The 23,279-nt window shown below is 34.2% G+C and overlaps 1 protein-coding gene across 1 annotated transcript; it reads right to left on the reverse strand.

Annotated features, from left to right (window-relative positions):
- Positions 1-1,956: 1,956 nt before the first annotated feature.
- On the reverse strand, positions 1,957-23,027 carry LOC110020685 (importin-5). The gene is made up of 20 exons (XM_020718870.1): positions 21,589-23,027; positions 21,159-21,362; positions 17,651-17,755; positions 17,502-17,567; positions 17,251-17,415; positions 17,048-17,122; positions 16,564-16,718; positions 16,109-16,244; positions 15,941-16,010; positions 15,739-15,866; positions 15,584-15,640; positions 8,311-8,496; positions 7,290-7,382; positions 5,879-5,964; positions 5,724-5,790; positions 5,526-5,592; positions 5,301-5,437; positions 4,544-4,635; positions 4,402-4,468; positions 1,957-2,423 (listed from the first exon to the last, which is right to left on the reverse strand). Exons 1-20 carry the CDS (start codon positions 22,816-22,818, stop codon positions 2,259-2,261), a joined length of 3,351 nt encoding a protein of 1,116 aa, XP_020574529.1. The 5' UTR covers positions 22,819-23,027; the 3' UTR covers positions 1,957-2,258.
- Positions 23,028-23,279: the final 252 nt, after the last annotated feature.

A 23,279-nucleotide genomic window follows, 5' to 3' on the forward strand; every position in this document is an offset into this window, starting at 1 on the left:
TGCAGATTATTTTTAGGTGTACATGATGTGAGATATGTAAATATATAAGAGTAGAGTAGCGTGCATTTAAAGCTTCCTTAATCTTATAAAAGAGATTTATGATTTGGTGAGATTTTTATTCACAAGTGCCCAATTGGGTTAAAGTGTGAGATAAACTACCAACTGCCTTCAATCGTCCCTAGCGGCAATCTTGTAGAGGGTGCAACAAGTTGTGTGTTTGATCAACAACAACACAGAGGTGTCTGAGGTGTTCTCTCGCATGAACCTCCTGTTTCAGTTCATGTATTCGAAGCGAGCATTCATGTACTAGTACGTCGGCAAGGGATGGAAGATGGTGAGTTCTCGAAGGTGAGGGAGGATCTGGCGGCCCTCGGGAAGGATTATGAGGACGTGGGGACTGAGGGTTGTGATGATGGCGGAGAAGCAGAAGAGGACCACAGAGTCAGGTAAGGATTGTGTTCAGTTTGGGCGTGTTGGTTGTGTTATTGTCGAGGTTTGTTGTGGTGTTCTCTGTGAATCGTATTGTCTTATTTCATATATTTGTAATTTGTAATGGTATTTTTGCTTAATTTATTATGGTGAATTGGGTTTCTTAAACTTCCTTTTGGTTGATGGAAACTTTTGGATTCTTTTTAGGCTCATAATTCTTTTATCAAAAGAACTAATTTGTGGAAATATAATTTTATAGAAATTTAAAATAGCTTTAAGAGTAAGTTAAAAATACTTTTTTACTTACTAGAAACTAACTGTCTGAACCTGACCTTCTACTTCGGATTACATTACTAAAATGTTTGGGCCATTTACATGATTACATATCTTCCATTTCATCTATATATATATATATATATATATACCTTTCACTTAAAACTTTTATATTTACATTTATACCATCCGAGTCTTTCATATTACATAATACTATCATTATTTTAACTTTCAAAAGGTGAAATACACATCTTTATGTACAAATAAGGTGGCACATATGTAAAATTTAAAATTTGGAAGCTCGATATATAAATAAATGAAAACATCACTAGCACACAATTCAAATGTATTTACATATCTCACACGTAAACTTTCATATTTACATGCATAACATTTTGAGGCTTTACAGATGGGTTTCATTTTCTAAGTGAGGCATTTATATGTGTAACACACAATTCCTACGTATTTACTTATCTCACATTTAAAGTCTGTTTGAGACAGCTTGTGCATTTCAGAACAAGTAGCTTATTCTAAAACGCGGCCCGCGGGTCGACCCGCGGCCTGCATTTATTGTAAAAAACCCAAACGCAGCAGACATTATTTTCAAAAACGAGCAAACCAAACAGTTAGACAGCATTTTCAAAAACACCGCCACATTTATAAGCTGCCCCAAACGGCCCTTTAAACTTACACTCAAATCATTAATATTGCATCAAAAACCATTCTATTATTATTTTTAAAAGCAAAATTTACCTTATCAAGCATACATTTAATGTTAAAACAAATAAAAACGGCGTGCTACGCATGCAAACTTCTCATAACCAAAACAAGATGACAAACGGCGTGCTACGGCGTGCTACGCATGCTACGTAGCATCCAAACTATTATTATTTACAAATCTAGCACCCATTTTCGTCTACTTCTCAAATTCTCGCTCAAAATATCAAAATTCATGATAAAACACCAACTCATATTCTCCATGATTTGATGGTGGCACGCGTAAATACATAGACTCGGTTGTTATTTGTAAATAGTAATGTTTTGGGTGGGTATTTATGTAATTATCCCATAAAAATAATAGCCCAACAATTCATTTAACAAATCATAATCACTTTCAGATCCTGAAAAAAGATATAAAATACGCCAAAAATGCCGCTATCTTCACCCAAAGAGCAGGAATACAGCAAAATAATAAACATGCAAAAATCTCAAATCCACCAAAAATTATAAAAACAAAAATATTATTTTAAAATAAAAATAAAAATAAAAATAAAAATAAAAATAAACTCCCCTTCGCACTAAGCATGCTTAGGACAGAAGGTGATATTTCCTATCACCCCTATTATGCACATGGTACAACACAAGCCCCAACCAGAGACGAGAGACTCTCATGCTTCTGCTCTAAAACGAGCACCACAACAGAGCAGCTGCTGATTGCACCTGCAATCCATGCAAAAGAAATGATTGACATAAAAATATTGGGTGGGAGCAAACGATTGAACGGTATCGATCCAATTTTCCTCGACGAAGAATACGTGCCCGTGCCGAAACAGCTACTACGTGGACAGGACGGATTGTAGCGCGAGCTGCTGCTGCGGATGCAAGGCGGACCAGGTCGAGGCGAGAACTGCCGGCGGCAGAGTTTGCTGGAGCTGCCGTAATAGATTCACCATTCTGCTGGCTGTCTGCTCTGTGGCTAAATCCTTCCCAGCACATAAAACCTGCACCCGATCAAAAAACAATCAATGTTTACATATCAAACTGCTAAATTTTGCTTTTTACATTTATACCACCCAAGGCTTTCATATCACATAAAAAATACCATTATTCAGCTCAATGTTTCATTTTTTAAAAAAATTAATTTATAAGCAGCACTGGCCAATTGCTCAAATCCAACACAACCGGAACCCACCTAGATATAGATATGGCGTTTGGTTTAAAAGGCTATGAGTAGGACTGTAAATGAACCAATGCACTCGAAGAACCACTTGAACTTGGCTTGATTAAAAGACTTGATCATGCTCATTCAAATTAGTAAATAAATAAGTTTGAATAATTTTTAAAAGCTCGGAGCTTAAATGAGCTAAGCATTAACATAGTTGAATTTATTTATTTATGTTCACGATCGAACTCGTTTGTTGTTCAATAAATGACTTGTTAAATATTCAATATTAAGCTCGATGATAACTCGTATCATATATAATATATTATTTTAATAAAATTTAATTAACTATAATTAGTTAATTATGGATTTAATATTAATATATTATTATACCAATAATATTTTTAAATTAATTATTAGTTATATATTTATTTTATTAATATATAATTATTAGTTGCATAATTTATTAAAGTTTAGGTGTTAGATGTGAAAATACATAAGATTTATGTGGCATATATGAAATGCCCCTAAAAATTAACTTTAAACTCCCGCGAGCCTCACTTTCCCTCTGACCTGTCATAGTTTAATGCCTTCGGATTTTGCTCCAAACATATAAAACTCTAAGTTGCTAAGGCGTGCAAGCATCGAAAGCAACGACAATATCGTGGTGTGCAAAGATCTATGAAACTTTAGTCTCTTGTATATCTCCTCTTTCCACTCCGCTCATAATTTCTACCCGATTAAAAGTGGTGTTGAGAAAATACACTGTAATCATTATAAGTTATATATGATTAAGATTAAAGATGATGTGACAACTCAATAGAAAAGATTTATATAATTGTCCAACAAAACTAGGAAAAGATAAGTGCATATCACTATAACTATGAGAAAACCAGCATTTACATATGAATTTGAGAGTTGGGTACAAATTAGGAAGTATGATCATGCTAAATTATGAGAGATTACATTCCATAGTATGAGAGTTGATGAGTTAAATCAAAATAGAGTTCATAATCGATAAATCAATAAGTGCGCTCACATTTGTTAAATCATTTATTGTATTTTTTATATGAAAATTTAAATATTCGCTTGAATTTTTTGCTTGTTTATTAGCTCACTTAAATACTTGTTTACTCGAAATATATAAAACAAGTAGAAATCAAGTTCAAACATTAAAATTTTTAAACAATTCAAGACATGAACAACTTGTAACTATAACAAGCCAAGTTCGAACTATGATGTACTTGGCTGGGCTCAACTCAACTACAACCTTGGTTATGGGTCCATACAAGTAAAATCAAGCAATACTAGAGATTTAAACAGCTAATTTTACGATAAGGATAAAAAAAATAAAGGGGATTTATATATCCAACACCTAAACATTATTTTTTTTATATATTTATACCACCTTAAATCTTTCATATCACATAAAAAATATCATTATTTTAACATTTAAAAAGTGAAATAAAACTTTTCATGCATAGGTAAGGGGGAATATCTGAAAAAAATTAAAGTTTAGATGTTAGATATGTAAGTACAAAAAAAATTGAGAGGTATGTAAATCTTCCAAAAATAAAACAATAGGAAAGACGAAAAGTACTTAAAATATGCATAAAATCAAATTCCCATACAAACAATTGGAACAGCAGTAATAAGCTAGAAGCCTATTTTTAGTTCATTAGTTATTGGGAATACTAAATGCGGGATCTACAACAGATTCTTTTAACATTAACATTCCATTAAGCAAGAAAACAGGCTAATATCATACAAAATAAATTGTGAAGAACAATGGGTATTGGTAAGAGAAATATAAATACCTCCGCAAATACCGAAACAATTTTGGGCAAATATTGATTGTTAGGACCCAAGAGTTCTCCATCCGACCTTAAATAAAAGGATAAAACAGTAAATTTAATGCAGAATTCCATCAAATAATGCAAAAGAAAAATTGCAATATACCTTTCCACCATCATACAAAGCTGCTCATGCACTAGCTTAGCCTCAATAAGATCGCCTTTTATTGGCAAGCAGCTTAACCAAGAAGGAACAACCTGGCAAACACAGGTTATAACAAAGATAACAAACCAAACTGTGATCAACATTTAAAACAAAACATAGAATATCCCAAATTTGATAAACTTCCATAATAGGAATGCAAAAATAGAGACAAACAGCAGAATCTCATTGACCTATAATATTCCTGAATTTGTATTGCATACACAAATACGACTAAAATACCTAAACAAGGCTTTTTTATACAGAATCTGATACGGAAGACAATATGTCGTACAAGACACATAACCCCTTGCCAAGGAATCTGAAGCTTTAACATGTTTACTAGTTTTATACGAAAAATTATATTCAAGTGAAATGTCTAATTTTATAGAAAAAATTAGGAACTCATTAGAATTTTTACCCTTTTTATTAATATAAACAAGTCAAGTACAAATCAAATATCAACACTTAAAATATTAAGCAAGCAAATAATAAACATATATGAGAAAACTCTTCTCAAGCTTGAATTGAACATGCACAACTTATGATTCAACCAAGCCTAAGTCCAGACGATGGCATACTAGACCCGACTAGGCTCAATTACAGCCCTAGATGTGACGATGACCTTGTAGTTCGAGTGATATCATCTCTCTTTGCAGATGAAAAATAAAAAATAGGACACAATGTAAATGTTTGGAGATGAGTTGGAACATTCAATCACCTGAGCTGCATCAATGCTATCACGATGAAACTGGCATAGTTTTCCTAGAGCCGAAACAGCATTGTCATATGCCATTATATTGTCGGAATGCTGAGCATTAGGATGCCGTATTACATTATTTAACCGGGAGAGAGCTTCTGCAAAGCAGTAATCAGATAAATTTAAAAAAAAAAAAATTCTCTAAGAAAATTACACAGTAAAAAAGAGGGCAGTCATCACAAATACCTCCAACAAGAGGTCTAAAGACAGAACCACCAAACTCAGCACAAACACCAATACCATAAACTGCAGCCTGTTAGCAAAATTTGTTTCAAGCACAAATCAAAATAGTGTGCAATGATTCAACAAACCCAAAAGAAATAACAGCGGTGGTAAAGTGTGAAAGCTTAAGAATAAGAGAAGAAGAGCAGTTCATAAACTAGCCTGTCTAACATCTGAATTTTCATCGTTACAGGCTTCTAGTAAGAATGGCACGTAAGTAACATAGTATCTGTTTAAAGAATCAATAAACATAAAATCAAGCTCAAATATAAACAAAATATAAATTCAAACTGCAGCATCAAGGGGAAAATCCTTACTTCAGGGCTGCTTCTTGACATTGTTCAGCAACATCGTCGAAAATACAAATGGCTATTCTTCTTTCCTCAGGAGTTTTATCCTTGCCCTAAATAAAAGAAAGATAGGCAAGGACAAAGAAAAAAAAATGAAAAAGTTCAGTTATAAGCAGCTGAATACCAAATAATTCAGTTGCCAATCCAACTAAACAAGTATCTAATATCCAGGAAATATGAATCAAATTGTTTCAGCAACCAACGAATGATACTTGTTCACCCTATAAAACGGTAGAGTGCACGGCACTGAATTCCAATTGTGCTCTTGCTTTATTCCATAGTTCAATATTGAATCAAAGCATAAAATGGATGAGAAATCAGCATATTGATCGTATCTTAACATTTGTTACTATCGATAGTGTAAAACGATAACTAGCATCAATGTGACCAATTACACTTGAAGAAAATGAATAGCATGAACATTCACACCAATTACACTTGATGAAAATGAATGGTATGAACATTCACCCCGAGTAATGCTTGGTTCAATCCATTGAAAAGTAATGCCAACAAAATCATTTTGTTTTAATGTCGACTAATCAACACAAATCAAATAAAAAATTAAAATTATATTTAGATTCTGATAAAAAATGGTTGGGTGCCATGTTAGGTTGGATCAAATCTGTGGTTTTCAAACATTGCAGGCACTTGCATGCAGTGACAACTGTTACATGAAAGCATAATATGTATATGAATGCCTACAAGAATTATCTCTCTTACAAAAACAAATGGAAAAATATTCTAATTAAAGGCATAATGACAACCAAAATAAGTGAAACAAAAAAGGGGGATAAATTGAACCAGGTTAGGAATACAATTCAGTTTTCCAGCTACTCCAATAGAGGTAACATTAACAAAAAAAAGAAATGGATTCCTGTTCAAAAAATTATTGACTGAATTTAATAATTTCTGCAAAATTGCAACCATTAAAAATACTCTTCAAGCTCAATGTGCTAGTGCTCACAAAGTAGTGTCATTGAGCTTATTCCAGTAAATTAAGAAGGTAATAGTAATCAGATAAAACCTGTAAATATAGATTAAATAACGCTCTTTAAGACAAAACTAAGTTAGTAGAATGCTTTACTAATTTATTAACATAACTGAAGAAATAAACATTCAAATAAAAAGCCTAATATAGAAGAATTCTTTCTTTTCTTTTACAGGATTCAAAGCACACCACTAATAATAAAATAAACAAAAAGTCCACTGAAAAATTAAATTTTCCATCTTCAAGGAAAAAATTGATATGTATAGCAAAATTTAGAATCGGATCGGAACTAACATAATACATTTAAACAGTGAACTATTTTAGAATCGGTACTTACAATAAAAATATCAACCTCATGCATTTAACATTGTTATTCTGTGTTCAACTCACCAGCATTGCTGTTACATAAATTGAAATCTCGTCAAAGAATGGCAGGAAAGAAGCTTTAAAGGTTTTAATCAACGTGCCCAAACAGTCACCAACCTGCATGCAGCAAACAATCAAAGAAACTCAAGGGCAAGTTCTAAATTACTAGATTAGAAGTGATTGCAAATTGTATGCCAGAAAAGTACTCGAGAAGGAATTGTATAACAAATTAAACGGCATGTGAAAGAGTCTAGCATTTTAAAATATTCAAAAATATAGAGAAAATTTAGATAATTATTTAGTAGTTATTTTATAATTTATTTTTAAATTCAAAAGATTATATACCCCAGGAGTGTGGAGTTTATTCTCAATTATTTAAAATCTCTGATCAAATTTCATGCTTCTTCTTGAATTTTCCCCAATTAGATGCTAAATTTTGTTTATTTATGGATTAAGCAGGCATGAGTTGCCGTGCATGTACATATATGTATCTAATCACATGACTAGCTTTAACATGTACAGCTATCTCTATAGTGTAAACGTGAATTGCCATGCAACTACCTGCCCATAGCTATTAACATGATAAAACATGTATTTATCTCTTTCTTTACAAATTCAATATGGGTGCAAGTTGGATGCATAATTCCTTTAAGCGTATAAATGTAACTGCCTACTTATTGAAAAAGCCATCTCCTTCCGTCAATATGCAGTAATTTTTACTTTTAATAATTTCATTCCTTCGAACTAATTTCTTATAAGAGTTTCAGTTCTAGGTTATGGTCCAAGAACTGATGCATTCAAAATCTAATTTCGTGAAATTTAATTCGTTATCCCATTGATTTTATTTTTTCTGTAAATTACTATTGAATATCAGGAAATTTATGATAATTTCATCAACAATTGAACTTGAAAAATAGTATTGCAAAGTTGGAGTGATTTATCACCTGTGATCTGTAAATCATTAGCTTTGCTTTGCATGAAAATTTACTAAACATATTAATTGTATCAGAAAACCTCAGCCCTTAGTAATACTGCACTAGCATACCTGATTAAAAACTTCCTCTTCCTGCTCATTTTCTTCTTTGAGCAGATCCCCCTCATCAGCATCAAAATCCTCTGCTTTTGTCCTCTCAGCTCTTTCTCGTTTCCTTGTGGAGCTTGCGGTTATCACATGTTTGAGTTCATCCACAATGGATCGAACCTGGCCCTCACTAAGAAGCTGCCCGGCAAGCTGAACAATGGCAAACCAGAATTTAAATGTCTACCAGTTTAGCAAAACAATAAAGTGCTCAATGTCTAAATTGCCATTACAAAAACCAAAATTAGTTAGTTTTTTTTCTGACTAATTAACCAAAAAAATGCGTGAAAACAAGAATGATGCTAACGCTCTAATAAATATGAATCTCCAACTCAACTAAAAATTTATTTGAGAGGAGCTCATCCAAAACAGATAGGATGATCAAAGGTAAGAGTCAGCTAAGCTTATACAGGTGCAAAAGTTTTAACTCTAGTCGGGAATGTGACCAGCATCAGGAATTGCCAACTCGGCCATCTCAACATTATCCAGTAATAAGAGGGATTAATTAAATCCACAAAATAAATAAAAAAATGTACATGTTCAAATCTGAAGGGGTAAGAGAGAAGTATGATAGCTCTTTAGAGGTTAATATTTGTGAGGTATCCACATTCTAATTTCAAAAAAAAAAAAACAATGCAATAACAAGAAATATTTCTCGATCTCTATATTTGATGAGCCCATTTATCTTTCACAAATATACTTATTTCGCATTTTGTCTCTAAGTGTAAAGCCATTCATCCTCCAGAGTATTCTCATCTCATCAACACTTAACTCAATTTTATGCTTCTCTTTCACAGGCCAACACTCTGTGCCATGAACCATTGCAGGTCTCACCACTATCTTATAAAATATTCCTTTAAGCGGTACTTTTTCATCACACAATACACCCAATGCCTTCCTCCACTTCAACCATCCAACTTGAACTCTACTAATAACATTCCCATCTATACTAAAATCACTTCGAACAATAGACCCAAGTTATCTCAAATATTCACTCCTTTTAATGCCTTGATCGGCCATTTTTACAACCCTGAAACAAAATTTAATAATACAAAAAATAAATTCCACATATAGAGTATTAGGTCTACTCAAATGAAAGCCTTAAGACTCTAAAATTGACCTCCATAATTCAATTTTTATCCGAAACTCTCTCTAATCTTATCCACAAGAAGGATATCATTATAGCATCAGCAAAAAAGCAGACGTCAATATACATCCTCCGATAAATGTCCAGTAAAACCATTCATAACTAAAGCAAAAAAGATATGAGATGTCATCCAACTGAATTTAAAAAAAAATACTTGGTCAATCCTCCTTGTGTTCAAACACAAATAACAACTCTAACATGCATATCCTTAATGAATTGAATAGAAGCAATATCAAAACATTTCTTTTTGAGAACTCTCCAAAATATTTCTCTTGGAAACTTATCATAATTTTTTTTTTTAAATCAACAAAAGTCATATGTAGATTCTTGTTACTCTCTCTATACTTCTCCATCAAACCTCTTAATAAATATATAGCTTCAATAGTAGACTTGCTCGACATAAATCCATATTGATTTTGTGAAATTTTTGTATCATCATAACTGATGTGCAATTCTCTCCCATAACTTTAATTTATGACACAATAATTGAATTCTTTTATAATTTTAATAATCTTGCGCACCCCCTTTATTTTAAAAAGTAGGAAATAATTGACTCTTGACTCATCAAACAGCTTTTAGGTTTTAAAATAATATTTAGAAGTTTAGTAAGCCAAGAAATTTTTAGATCTAATAAACATTTTCATACTTATATTAGAATGCTATCAAGCCTACTGCTTTTCCACACTTCATTTTCTTTAAAGTCTCTTGAACTTCTATTTTACAAATAAAACGGAAGAAATAAAAAATTTGTTATTATTTATAATATTAAGATCACTAATGACGGAAATATTTTTACAATTTTCATAGAGAAGTTTACCAAAATATCTCACTAAATAGATCATATTTTCAATAATTAGGTATTAATATTAATTTAATGGAAAAAAATTTAATATGAATTAAGAAGAATTTAAAGGTGCCATACTATGCAATGAAAGAAATCTTCCTGAATTTTAAACAGACGAACTAAAAGAACAGCCTTATCTTTTGAACTGTTTATGAATAATTTAGGAATAATGGATTTTAGCATATAGACTACAAAACAAAACAAAACAATCGTGTGAATTGCATTTGCTAAGGATCCCAAAATTTTCTATGTATACCAATAACACTAGCGGATTCCAAGCATTTACACATTATGATTGATTTATTGAAAGTATGCTAGTTACAGTTAAGAATCTATTGTTTGTTACCACGATACAGTGCCAAAATTCAAGTATATTGAACTCTGCCATTCATCTGCATTGATTGGAAACTAAACACAATAATTAATAATATACTTTTTAAGCCTTGGGATATATAATGCAAGGGACTGTGTCCTTTTAATAAAAAATAATATTTCTCACAAAAATTCTATCCACCTACAAATATTTTAAACTTTAATTTTTTGGGTGTCCTGTCTAATAAATCAGATTAAAGAGAGACAGAGAGATTGGCCATCTAATTGAAAAATTGGAATTTGTAGCTAGAAACAACAGCGTTTCCTTTACTGATATAAGCTTTTACGATGCAAACCTGTGGAATAAAAAATTCAATCTATGCTCAAAACCAGTATGCAGCATTTCCAAGCCCACTTGTCCTCTTTCTTCAGCAGTCAAATCTGGGTGGTCACCGTGCAAGAGATTTTCATATGTTTTACCGACATAATAAAGAACAAAAGTATGCTCTTTAATGAAAAGACTCGACATTGTCGGATTTCAAGCCCCGGATGCGAAAAAATGGAGGGTTGAGTTTAGTCAACAGCCAGCGTAAAATTTTGTCAAAGAATCTTTAATAAATCAGATTAGAGAGAGAGAGAGAGAGAGATTGGCCATCTAATTGAAAAATTGGAATTTGTAGCTAGGGACAACAGCGTTTCCTTTACTGATTTAAGCTTTTACGATGCAAACCTGTGAAGTAAAAAATTCAATCTATGCTCAGAACAAGTATGCAGCATTTCCAAGCCTACTTGTCTTCTTTCTTCAGCAGTCAAATCTGGGTGGTCACCATGCAAGAGATTTCCATAGGTTTAACCGGATATACTAAAGAACAAAATTATGCTCTTTAATGACAAGACTCGGACATTGTTGGGTCTCAAGCCACAGATGCGAAAAATGGAGGGTAGAGTTTAGTCAATAGTCAGCATAAAATTTTGTCAAAGAATAATGGCATGAATCCTTCAAGAAAAAGGATTCATATAGTCGACCCCACTCAGTGGGATAAAGGCTTGTTGTTGTTGTTGTTGTTGTTGAATGAAAGACAACAAAATGTTACGACAATTAAACAAAAAAAAACTTTACTCATCTGATCACAGGAAATCTTTAGTGATCCTCTTAGGTTAAAATGGTACAACAAAATGCAAGGAAAAAGAAGAGAGGCAAACTAAAGCAAAAGAACAAGGAGCAACAGAAACTTAGGGCAGCAAAGGCAAACCTCAAGCCATTCAACATTGATGAAGGATCAACAAGGCGGTTCAGAAATGGCATTCACCACCCTCGCCATAAATGCAGGCATCACACAATAAGCTTTGACCAAACGCCATACCCTAGAGAATGAGTGAAGCTTCAACAGCTTGCACTGCACTAATTGAGTGCAGTTGGAAACCAAATAGAAGCATCAATTTGGAGGCTTCTGTTTTTTTTTTCTTTAATTTCCCGCCTAATTATGTTTATTTGAACTTAATGGATTAAATTCTATGAAGAACAGTCATGTCTTCTATGTTTACAAGTTGTTGGCCAAGGTTCTCTAATAAAAATCCGTCTTAGTAGGACTGAGGGATTGGAAGGCGTATGCCAAAAAAAAAAAAAAAAGCAATTGCAGCAACCTGTAGATATTTCACAAGACACCGTTAGTTCAATGGGTGGATTTTGTACATGTAAGACATATAAATACTTGGAACCCTACCAATCCTCTATATATAAGGGGCGAGATTTATAGGCAATATATTCCAAAGGTTGTCAAAATTACGAGAGAATAATTAGAAAACTCTCCGAGATGTTTTGCTTTTAGAACAGGGTCATAAGTCCCAATATATGGGGCATATTATTATAAAGTCAAAATCACCACTTCTAGGACCAACTCTTCTGTGGAAAAAAAGAGTTCACAAGATTCCTAAAACAATAACCATTATGTAAATGAAGTAAATGAATAAATATTTTTTTCTTGGTACAAGACATTGCCACCAGTCCCAACGTTATGCATTCTCCATAATTGGAGTTGTAAGATAGAGTTGATAGGATCTATATCCCAACAACTTTAAAGACCCAATCATCTATACAAAAGTTATGAATTGACAAAGCTAAAGAAATAATAAATTGACATTTCTCTAAAATAAGCAATGTAACCAACTTTCATGAGTTGACTCCAAGTCGTACAACAAATATTAAAAATCACTCATTTGAATAAAGAAAATACAAACAAAAGACAAGCACAAAGAAGGTGCATGTCATCTAGTAAAGGTCAAAAGGTCGTATAGAAGACCAATGTGTTAAGTGATTAATATAAAACTGAAGCAATCGATTCCATCACTCTAAGAAAAGTACTACAAACAACCAAACACAAATCAAGTTTCACCTAAAGTCTGTTTGGCACAACTTTCTGCTTGTGTTGTTTTTCAAACTGCCACCATAGTTCTATCTGTGATAAAAAAGCTATTTTTTTCACCCTAAACTATTAAAGTGTGTTAGCTGCCCAAAAACTACGATCTAACTTTTTGAAAATAAAATAAATTTGTCAAAGCCACTACAGTTTTTTGAAAATCAATTTCTTCTGCAGTAGTTTCACATCTACTTCTTCAAACAGCTGCAACTGCTCCAAACAACTGCAACTGCTCCAAACAAACCCTTAATCATTTATTTGATATTAATAAGCCAAGATAAATCTACTAGGACCAATTCTCCCTTGTGATAGGGAACACTACAAATAATACCTCAAGAGGATCATATATATAACTCCAAAATAAAGGGGCATATTCAAGGTAACTACTCACCCATATGACAAGTGTATCATAATTAACAAAGTTATCAAACATGTTGAAACTTCCCCGCTAAAAATAAAGAAAGAAGATGAAGATTCCAAATCTAAAAAGGTCATATCAAATCAAGCAACACACATGCATTTACATTGCAACTTGATTCCACAATCCCATAACTTTTCTCCCAAACTAGGGCACATGTTGGCTTTTAAAGAATCAAATCAATCCAAAAAAGAACTTGAACCCTACATCAACCACTTTCCGCTACAATATCATTTTGTTAGAAATTGTGATACACACAATCAATTAAAAGAGAAATCTATCCCTACATCAATCCATACACAACTAAGTTGAGAATAGTTTATCAACTTGCACTCATTTGCATGGCAATTTAGCTCCCCTCAAATCAATCCTATAATAATTTGATCCTTAAATCAACTTGTAAGCAACTCCATTGTGACTTGAGCCAAAAACCTTTCAATACATATTTACATTTCAACCATATCAATCCAATAAATAATAAATTATTAGATTAACCTATAACCATTTGTATTACGTCTTAAACTTGCTAACACACATTTACAATGCAATCAGAACAACCCAAAGAAAATTCAAACTTCAAATCAAACTATATGTTTTTTAATCCTTGGAAAGCATCCATGAGGTTAAATCAACAACACTGAAGGAGTAAGATTGATCCAAAGGGATACTTTGTTCAAAAGTACACAACTTGACAAAGATCTAAACAGTGGCCATTAACAGCTCAAGTCAGCTCAATTTGAAATACATTATGACCACCAAAGAAAAATAAAAGCACCAACAAGAGAAGGTCAAAAAGCCCAAAACTTAAACAAAATAACAATGATATTCAGCATACTCTCTCGTCTCCGTCAAAAGGAACCCTTAAACACAACAAGCACTAACAATAGTTAATCATCCCTCCAAACATCAAGTATAAGCCTAGAGACATCTACCAAAGATCAACCATTTTCTTTGCATGCCCAGGTCTTCTCTTCAAGGAAACATCAATTACAATTGGGTAAATTTAGATGAGTTTCAACCTCAAAAGAACCTTGCCTTGCTTTAAAATCCTTAAAGTAGAGGTACCACGATCCAGCGGATCAATTGTCACACATTCCTCATCTCAGAGAAAAATCAACAGTCCTCTAAGAAGTCTACCATAAAAAATCACTCTCCAATTACAATGTGTTTCAAAATCTTGGGAAATAGATACATTCACTGAAGAAAAAGAATCTTCACAATCATCATCACCAAGCTGACACATCAACCCAAATTGCATCAGCACTCAAAGACCATCATCAACAGGCAATGGAAATAAAAAACACAAGCACATTAGCGCACACCAAAGGTGTAGCAACAAATCACATGCATTTAGACTTTCTTTAATAGAAATATGTTGTTACCATAATTAGAAAATATAAAATCATGCACTCATAAGAGATCGACCAACTATTCTATAATTTCCCTATCAATAGTCATGAAAACAAGAAACATGGAGAAGTTTTGCATTTTGTTGAGCGTTTCTGGCAGGAACTAAAATTGAAATATGGCAGATTTAAAAAAGTGATCTGGAAGAAAGGTTTTAACAAATAAAAACATTAACATGGCATGCTAACACATGGAATGTTTTGCCAAGACATGTTTTAGCATTTCAACAGCATTGAATGGCCTTGTTCAGCATCAAGAGCCAATGGAACACTCATTAGCAACATGAAACAAAAAGTAGCCATGACTTCTAAAAGAATTTATAACTTCCAATTTTGTCATCGATCATGTGAAGATTTTAGAAAATAGGCAAGCAAGAGAAGAAGACAACATAAAAGTATAAATGTTAACTTGATTTTGAATGATGGAGTAGTCTGATAGCCAAAGAATGCACATAACATTGAAAAAAAAAAGGATTTTTGGTAGACATTTCATAGCTAATATGATAAACATTAGACTATGGCCATAAAACAGAATAGCGATAAAATATTATTGGACGCCATAACCAAAACATATGCTCTTCGGCTAGATATATGTGCAACATATGGCATATTGGTAGATTCAAAACAGCTTTCTATGTTTAAATAATTATATGAGCGCATCTAGAAAACAAGGCAACCTAATAACGATGAACATACCTCTGCACATTCATTCAATGAATCCAACATAGATGCACATATTTCAACCTCGGGTTCCTACAAGAAAATGCCACAAAGAACAGAAAATCATCAGAGCTAAATTATCATAGATACATGTTAAAAGTAACTCAAAAATACAGGAGTGCCGGGAAAACCTTGTGAAGAGCTTCCACTAAAGCTGGAATTATGTAATCTGACAGCTGCTTAACATAGGACTCATCACGACCAGATGCTTGCCCCTTCTCTACTGCTAACTTTGCTGATCTCAAAAGCTCTGGCATAGCTGAGTAAAAAAGAAAGCCTAAGTAATTATATTTGCAAAAGAATTAAAAGAAAGCAAAGGGATAAAATTAGTACCTGATACAGCAGCCTTCCTAACTTCTTCATGAAAATAAAATTTGAGAAGGGGGACCAATGTGGGAGCAACCTACAGTTAATATGGTTACAGTTAACCCTTTTTCTTTTATTTGACATAAAAGCCCGAAATTTAGTAAACATGCAGATTCATTTTTTGTCATTATAGACCTGATCAATCCATGGAAAGAAACCCTCCTTGAGCTCATCAGCATAACAACCAAGCATGTTACATGCCGTAGCCTTTTCCTCCAACACGCTAGTTCTGATCCCAATCCTTTTATCCCCAAGGGTAATCGTCTCTATGCTGCATTTAAATACATTCTTTCTGAGAACCATAACAACGTAGAACATAAGCATGTTTCAGACTCATACATATTGCATAAGCAGAACTTTTCTAATGTACCAAGCATGATAGCCAATATCTTCACAAAATAAAGATCATATTGTACCAAAAAAATGCAGAATAAATGAGAGGAAATAGTAATTGCCAGCTCATAGAAACACGCCACAAAGCCAAAATAAAGGAAAATGAAAGCAAATCAGTGAACTAGCAAACCAGTGATAATAGAATAAAAGCGACATCAAAGCTAGTCATCAATTTGGATGATATTTAGAATGTGTACCTGTCATCATCTGAATCTTCTACTTCCTCATCTGTGTCTGCTGATGTTATGGTAACATCAGGTTTTAGCTGAGCAGATTTAAGCAATGGAGGCATGACAACATTCATGTATGGAAGAAAATCTTGACCTAGACACTTGCAGAGCCTGGCCCATGCCTGCATAAAAGACAAGTACCTTAAACACAATGAGATAATACATGCAAGAAAAAAATAAATAAAAGAAGATTCACACATACCACTCAATTATTTTGTATGTACTTATATAACACCCAAATTCAATTTTTAGATGCATACCACCTTGCCTATGTATGAAAAGGTGTATTTCACTTTTTAAAAGTTGAGGTAGTGGCATGTGATATGAGAGATTTGGGTCGTATAAATGTAAAAAAAATGAAAGTTTAGGTGCAAGATATGTAAATACATAGGAATTGGGTCGTATGCATGTAAATGCCCCAAAAATAAATTACCCCAAGCTTTAAACATACCTGAAGTATGTAACTTGTTATAGGATCATCGCTTTCCAACTGTGAACCTTGCAACGTCATCAGTACTTCCATTACCTACAAAAAAATAAGCATTAAGGGATCAAGCCAGGCATGGAGTAATAAATGTGCACCTGAGCATATGACAAATAGTTTAGCTTGAAAAAATTACAATAACTATGACTAAAACAGAAGTTTGGCAATACCTGCTTAGCATCATCCCTAAATTTATCCTTACCCACGGCCATTCCAACCAAACTGATGCACTCCATGGATTTGGCACGCAACATTCTATTTGATTTGTCAGTGGCATTCATCAAAATAGCTTTAAGATACGGCATGACAGCATCATAATATTTTTGGAAGTGTTCCTGATTAAATAAGCAAATTTCAAAGCTAGTCCACCACAATGCTAATTAGAAAAAAAAAAACCCTTGAGGAATTTTTTTTTTATTACCTGAGATGAATCAGCAACTGATGCTAAAGCTGTCAATGCTCCTTCTTGCACCATCTGCTTCCCATTCTGAATGAAACAAATAAAAACTGACACTTCCCATGCAATGCAAATACTCAAATTGAAAATTCATAAATAAAACTTCACAATACCTGAAGCAATACAAGCAGTTTGCTGACAATGCCATCCAGGTAAGGTGATAAAGTATCAGGCGTGCAGCTCTCAGTGAAATTGAGTACAGCTGAAGCAGCGTGTGCCTGCCAAGCAATAACAATGTCATGATTAAAAAAGGCGCCAATATAAGGTAAGTGTAGAATACTAGAAAGCCAGTAACAACAAAATTTTAAAGCAGAATTGAATTGAACCTGGCAAAAAAAGTTGTCTCGAGAGAAAAAATATGGATCTCAACTATCAAATAGACTAAAAAGTAAAAATGCTACTCCCAAACGGACAATAAGAAAACATAAATAACATTCCTTATTGAGAACTGCATTGAATTAGCAACAGTTAGGCCGTTTTAGCAGGGACAAGTTAATTGTCAATTTTTGTAATTGGTTTAACAATATGTTTTTATTTAAATGAAAATATGACACTAAATAGGACGCAATAGAAAAAAAGGATTAATAATGTAGCCGACCCCGCTTAGAAGGACAAAGGCTTGTTGTTGTTGTTGTTGTTGTTAAAAAAAATTGTTTTATTGCATGTGTAGAAGCGAGAATCGGTGCGGATTCAACTCTCAAACAGGTTTAGAACATCTAATCAATTCATTGTTAGATTAAACATCATTTTATAAGTACTTATCCTGCTATTCCCAGTTTCCAACAAGCAGTGCAAGCATGACCGTGAAGAAGTTTTATATTTTTTATCACCATGTAATATACCCATATCAATTACATCATATTTATGTCAGGTCAAAGTTTTATTTGCACCACATCTTAACCATAAATCCCATAAAATACACCATATCTCTTATCTTCAAGCCTCCCATTTCAACCTAAAACATACTTTGCCATTAACACATGCACAACTCAACATTATTAAAAAACAAGTCTGAATTGATCATTAGGGTGATACAAAAACAAGCCTTTATCCCACTAACTGGGGTTGGCTACATGAAACCTTTTTCTCCATTGTGTTTGAGTGTTATATTTTCATTTAATTTTAATGGAATAAGATCATTCTTTATACAATATGTCCAAGTTTTTTTTAGTTATACCTCTGTCTTTCTTAACATAAGTTGAATCTAAAACATCTACTCCATATATTTTAGATTCAACTTATGTCAAGATGGTCAACGTTTAACATTAAAAAATGCTCAACTATTTCAAAATACAAAAATTAATTCAAAATACTAAACAAAAATTATATCAAACCCTTTAATATATGTTAGAACAACAAAAATATAGATTCATCTCACTTTTGCAATCAAGTAAAACCAACCTAGCTCAACCAGTGTTTAGTCGAAGATAAAAATTTCCCAGAAAATTGTAAATGGTCAAAGAACATGCTATATTTTATACTTTTTAGAAAAAAAAGTGTTGGAAAATGAAAATTGGCATTGCAAATCATTCTACACATTACTTGCCTTGATCAAACCATAAAGAATAAACATGTTTAAAGTTTGACATTAATCCCGACCGAAGCATTGAGCCAAGATTTCTAAAGACAATATAACTGAAATAAAAATTATCAAATAAAAAAACTTCGGTACTCTATCTCATAAGCATTTTAGAAGGAGTGTGAATCCCTTGGCAGTTTTTATATGACATTATACGTGAAAATTATAACTATTACTAAGGGTCTGTTTGGAGCGACGGTGCTATGGCAATCAATATTGCACCGCAATTTTGTTTGTTTATGTAAACTACATTTTGACAGCCTTTTTAAAAAGTTGCTGCTAAAAACTGTGTTTTCCCACTGGTCTTGGTTAGGTGTGATGACAGCTTTCTAGCTGCACTCAGACTTAAAAAAAAAATTGTAATAGTCACCGTAGCTTTTTGAACATCAGATTATTCTTCCGTGGATAAGGCTAGCCATTTACATACATACCGCACAAGTCATATGTATTTACATATAACACCTTTACTTTCGTATTTACAAGCTTCGCACTCATGTCATATCCTTAACTTTACATCAATAATTGCACTATTACTTAATTTTTTATTTCTTTATCATTTTTTTCTACGATTATTGCTTCACTCCTTTGTCACAAGTTTGATTTATTTCTCATATAGAAGGCTTGTTCATCATGTTATTGTGTAGCAATATATATGAAAAAAAAATCACGTTACAAATTAAAAATGTGACCGGCTACTTTGTCATGCGTGCCGCTTGATAACATATATCACATGTGGCATGATAGTTTTACTGATTATGCAGATTAAATTTGAATTTGTGATATTAAGACATTAAATTTATTAAAAAATGTTATTTTGAAAATGTTATCTTAAAAATATGTATATATATATATATATATATATATAATGTATTTTATTATCAAGTAATAATTAATATTATCATATGTCATTTAAAATCTATTAAAAAAATTGTAATAATCACCGTAGCTTTTGAACATCACAGCTATTTTTTAATAAGTTGCAGCTGCCCCAAATAAACCCTTAAGGTCAAGATTGACACTACAGTCCCATAAATGACAATTCCTTGTGTAGACATTGAAGAAAAGACAGTGTAAGAAATCAAAGTAGTTTAGGGTAATGCTTAAAAAAATAAAATCGTACAACCTCTAAAGCTTCTGATAAGAAATTCAGAGAAAGCACGCCTTCTTGAAATTTATGATGGGACAATTTCAGAAAAAAATTTTAAACAGGCAGAGTTTACAACAATTTAATGAAAACAAGCAGTTGTGTGATATATAGTCAAGTTATGACCAAAGGTAACTAGCAAAAAAGGAATTAACATCCATAAAATTTTTAACAAGAACAATAGATAGAATTAATTAGTAAATATGAAATAAATTAATTAAAATAAAGCAACAATAACAATGTGCATCCAAAAATAAATAGTAAATGTGCTTTAGAAACAAGCTTTATACAAGCTAGATCAGGTTAAATTCATCAATCCTTTTTTCTTGGCCCTGATTAAGAGTTTTATTTGATGCAAGAGCGCCTCACATACATTACAGCTCGTTTATCAAAGGCAAGCCACCTTATCTTCTCAAATTACAACAAGCACGCAACAATTTTCAACTCTATAACACCTCTACATATTTCCAACAAAGCAGTTGCTTTCTCTAAAATAAGTCATGTCACTCAATGCTAGAAAATTAATGAAGAATAGCTCATAAGGCCAACCACAAAAAGATCAAGTGTGTCTAAAACTAATTTCATGATATCCCTTTCAAGTATTTGTTGAGGAAGGATTCAAGACTTCTTATTCTTATAAAACAGAACTCTGTTTCATTGACACACAGTCCCTACAAGCATCAATGCTAATCCAACACCAGCACTACTGAAACCACCAGCGAATCATGCCCTCATACTAGCATTGACTTGTTTTGGATCTCAAGTAGTAATCAAACATAAAGACCCTTATTAATCAATGATATTTCCAGAAAAAAGACTTTGGAGCAAGATAAGTATGTTGCATTTTAAACAATAATAAGTATGGTAAGAGAAATGACAGCATCGTGGAACTGCTTGCCTGGACTCGGGGATTCTGAAAATCATCCATAGCAGAGGCTAGAGCTGGAAGCACTTGCTGGTGATAATGGACTTGAAGATCAGGACCCAAATCAGTGGACAACTGTCCAATAGCATTTATAGCTGCCCAGCGTACACGAGGATGAGGATCTCTAAAAGAGCTTAGAACCATAGAGACGACCTGCTCCAAGTTTTTAACCATGACCTGAAACAAACAAACCAGAAGGAATAAGAGCTTCGAAGATTATGAAAAGTTGATTGCATCAATAAAACATAAGCTCGTTATACTGCATAAAGATGACAGAATATTAATAGTAACATAAGAACAAGTAAATTCTGCATAAAGATGACAGAATATTAATAGTAACATTAGAACAAGCAAATTCGAATAACCTGCCAAGATTAACTAAATGGCTTTGATTTTGATATACCTTGGAACACCCTTCTGCAATCTGTGCAAAAGTAATTAGTGCTGCATGACGTTTCTGCCATTCTGGGGCTGCTAAGTATTGCGGAAGCAACTCAGAGGCAACCGGAACAATGGTGTTCCCTCCCAGGGCAATAGATAGCCGATCAAGGCACTCTTGTGCCACACTGTAGTTACTCGTCTCTCCAGCATCCTCGTCCTCAGTTTCGGCACCATGCCAAGCGGGGTCATCCTCAATGTCAAGCAACATCTTCATAAGCACAGCAAAGAGGCTCCCAATGAATTGGGGCAGCCTTCTCATCATCCCCGGGGCTCTCTCACGGGCTTCAGCAAGAGTAATCACGAACTCAACCGCAAGATGCCTGGTCCCTTCCTCCAAGCGATCGGCTTCAGCAATCTGAAGCATAGAACCAACCACATCAGCTAGCTGGCGCCTCAGAAACCGTGGCTCCGTGCCTGCAAGCTCGATAAGGAGCTCAAGGGCCTCCTGGGCAGTGGCCTCGTTTCCAGAATTGAGCGCCTCCGTAAGTGTTCGCATCATGGCGGGAAGGAGGTCCTGGAAACGCTCACGGTCTGCAGTAGATTCAAGGCACTGGACAAAGTTGATCGATGCCCCAAGCGCAGCGATGCGTACATCCGGCGACACAGAATTGGATAACGAGTTGAGGAAGACCGAGTGAAGCGTAGGGAGGTGGGGAAGGAGTATATCGCCGATATACTGCGCGAGCTGCGAGAAGATAAGCAAGGCGGATTCCTGAAGGCGCGGAGAATCAGAGGTCACGGCCTGGAACATGAAAGGTAGGAGCTCCGGCCATGTCCCATCAGGAAGCAGGTTAGAAGCAAGCTCAGAGACAGTATCGCAGAGCTTCTTAGCTATACTCTTCATCTCCTCTCTCTGAACAGCGGACAGAAGAAGAGACTTAATAGAAGATTGGGTGGCGGGCGAGAGCCGTGACCAGATATAAGACGGCGACTCCTCCGAATCCCCTCCAGACGACGAGGTGACTTGCTTACGGAGGAGAACAGCCGCCATGGCGCGGATCTCCAGGGACTGTGACGAGTGCAGAACCTGTGCAAGCTTGAGAGCAAGTGCATCCGGGTGGCGGTCGCGGCATAGATTGAAAAGCGCCTCCGCTTGCGACCGTAGCTCGTTCGCCGACGACATCAACTGAGAGATCAATGCCTCGAAGGCGGCGGGATCCGCGCCGAGCACAATCGTAACCTGCTGATCCATCCCTCCGATGTTCTTCAACCGGGATCGATCTGCACAATCGACTGACTGATCGAAACGTGTGAAAATACAACAATTCGCGGATTAAGACGGAATAGGACGGAAGCGATTCTGCGCCGCACCTCCTCTTCCTCTCCTCCTCTATCTGGCGAGAGTCTCTGATCAAATATGATTAGGGTTTGAGAGGGAAGATGAGGTCGTCGTAATTTCGGAAAGAATACGGGCCGAGCGGGTTTTAAGGGGGTATTTTGGGCTCGTATTATCTGCTCTTATTAGCTGTTAATTAAAATAATATTATGCAGGCTGAAATGGCCCGGAAAGTAGAACTACTTTTTTTTACTGAGTTACGTGGCACAAGGAAAAAGGTTGATGGATAGATCAGCGGCTGGTGCTTTTGGGTGGATTTTGTAATGTGCAATTATGAAAAGTCGTTTTAACAACGAGACTTGATGAGGGTTGGCTGC

Source organism: Phalaenopsis equestris, unplaced genomic scaffold, assembly GCF_001263595.1.
Source record: "Phalaenopsis equestris unplaced genomic scaffold, ASM126359v1 Scaffold000107, whole genome shotgun sequence".
Lineage (NCBI taxonomy): Eukaryota > Viridiplantae > Streptophyta > Magnoliopsida > Asparagales > Orchidaceae > Phalaenopsis > Phalaenopsis equestris.

Coding starts and splice junctions, on each gene's coding strand:
- LOC110020685 (XM_020718870.1), bottom strand. CDS start 22,818: ATGGATCAGCAGGTTACGATTGTGCTCGGCGCGGATCCCGCCGCCTTC. Junction 17,123..17,250: donor TTAGGGATGATGCTAAGCAG/GTATTGCCAAAC, acceptor ATTTTTTTGTAG/GTAATGGAAGTACTGATGAC. Junction 5,965..7,289: donor TTTATGTAACAGCAATGCTG/GTGAGTTGAACA, acceptor TCTTTTATTTAG/GGCAAGGATAAAACTCCTGA.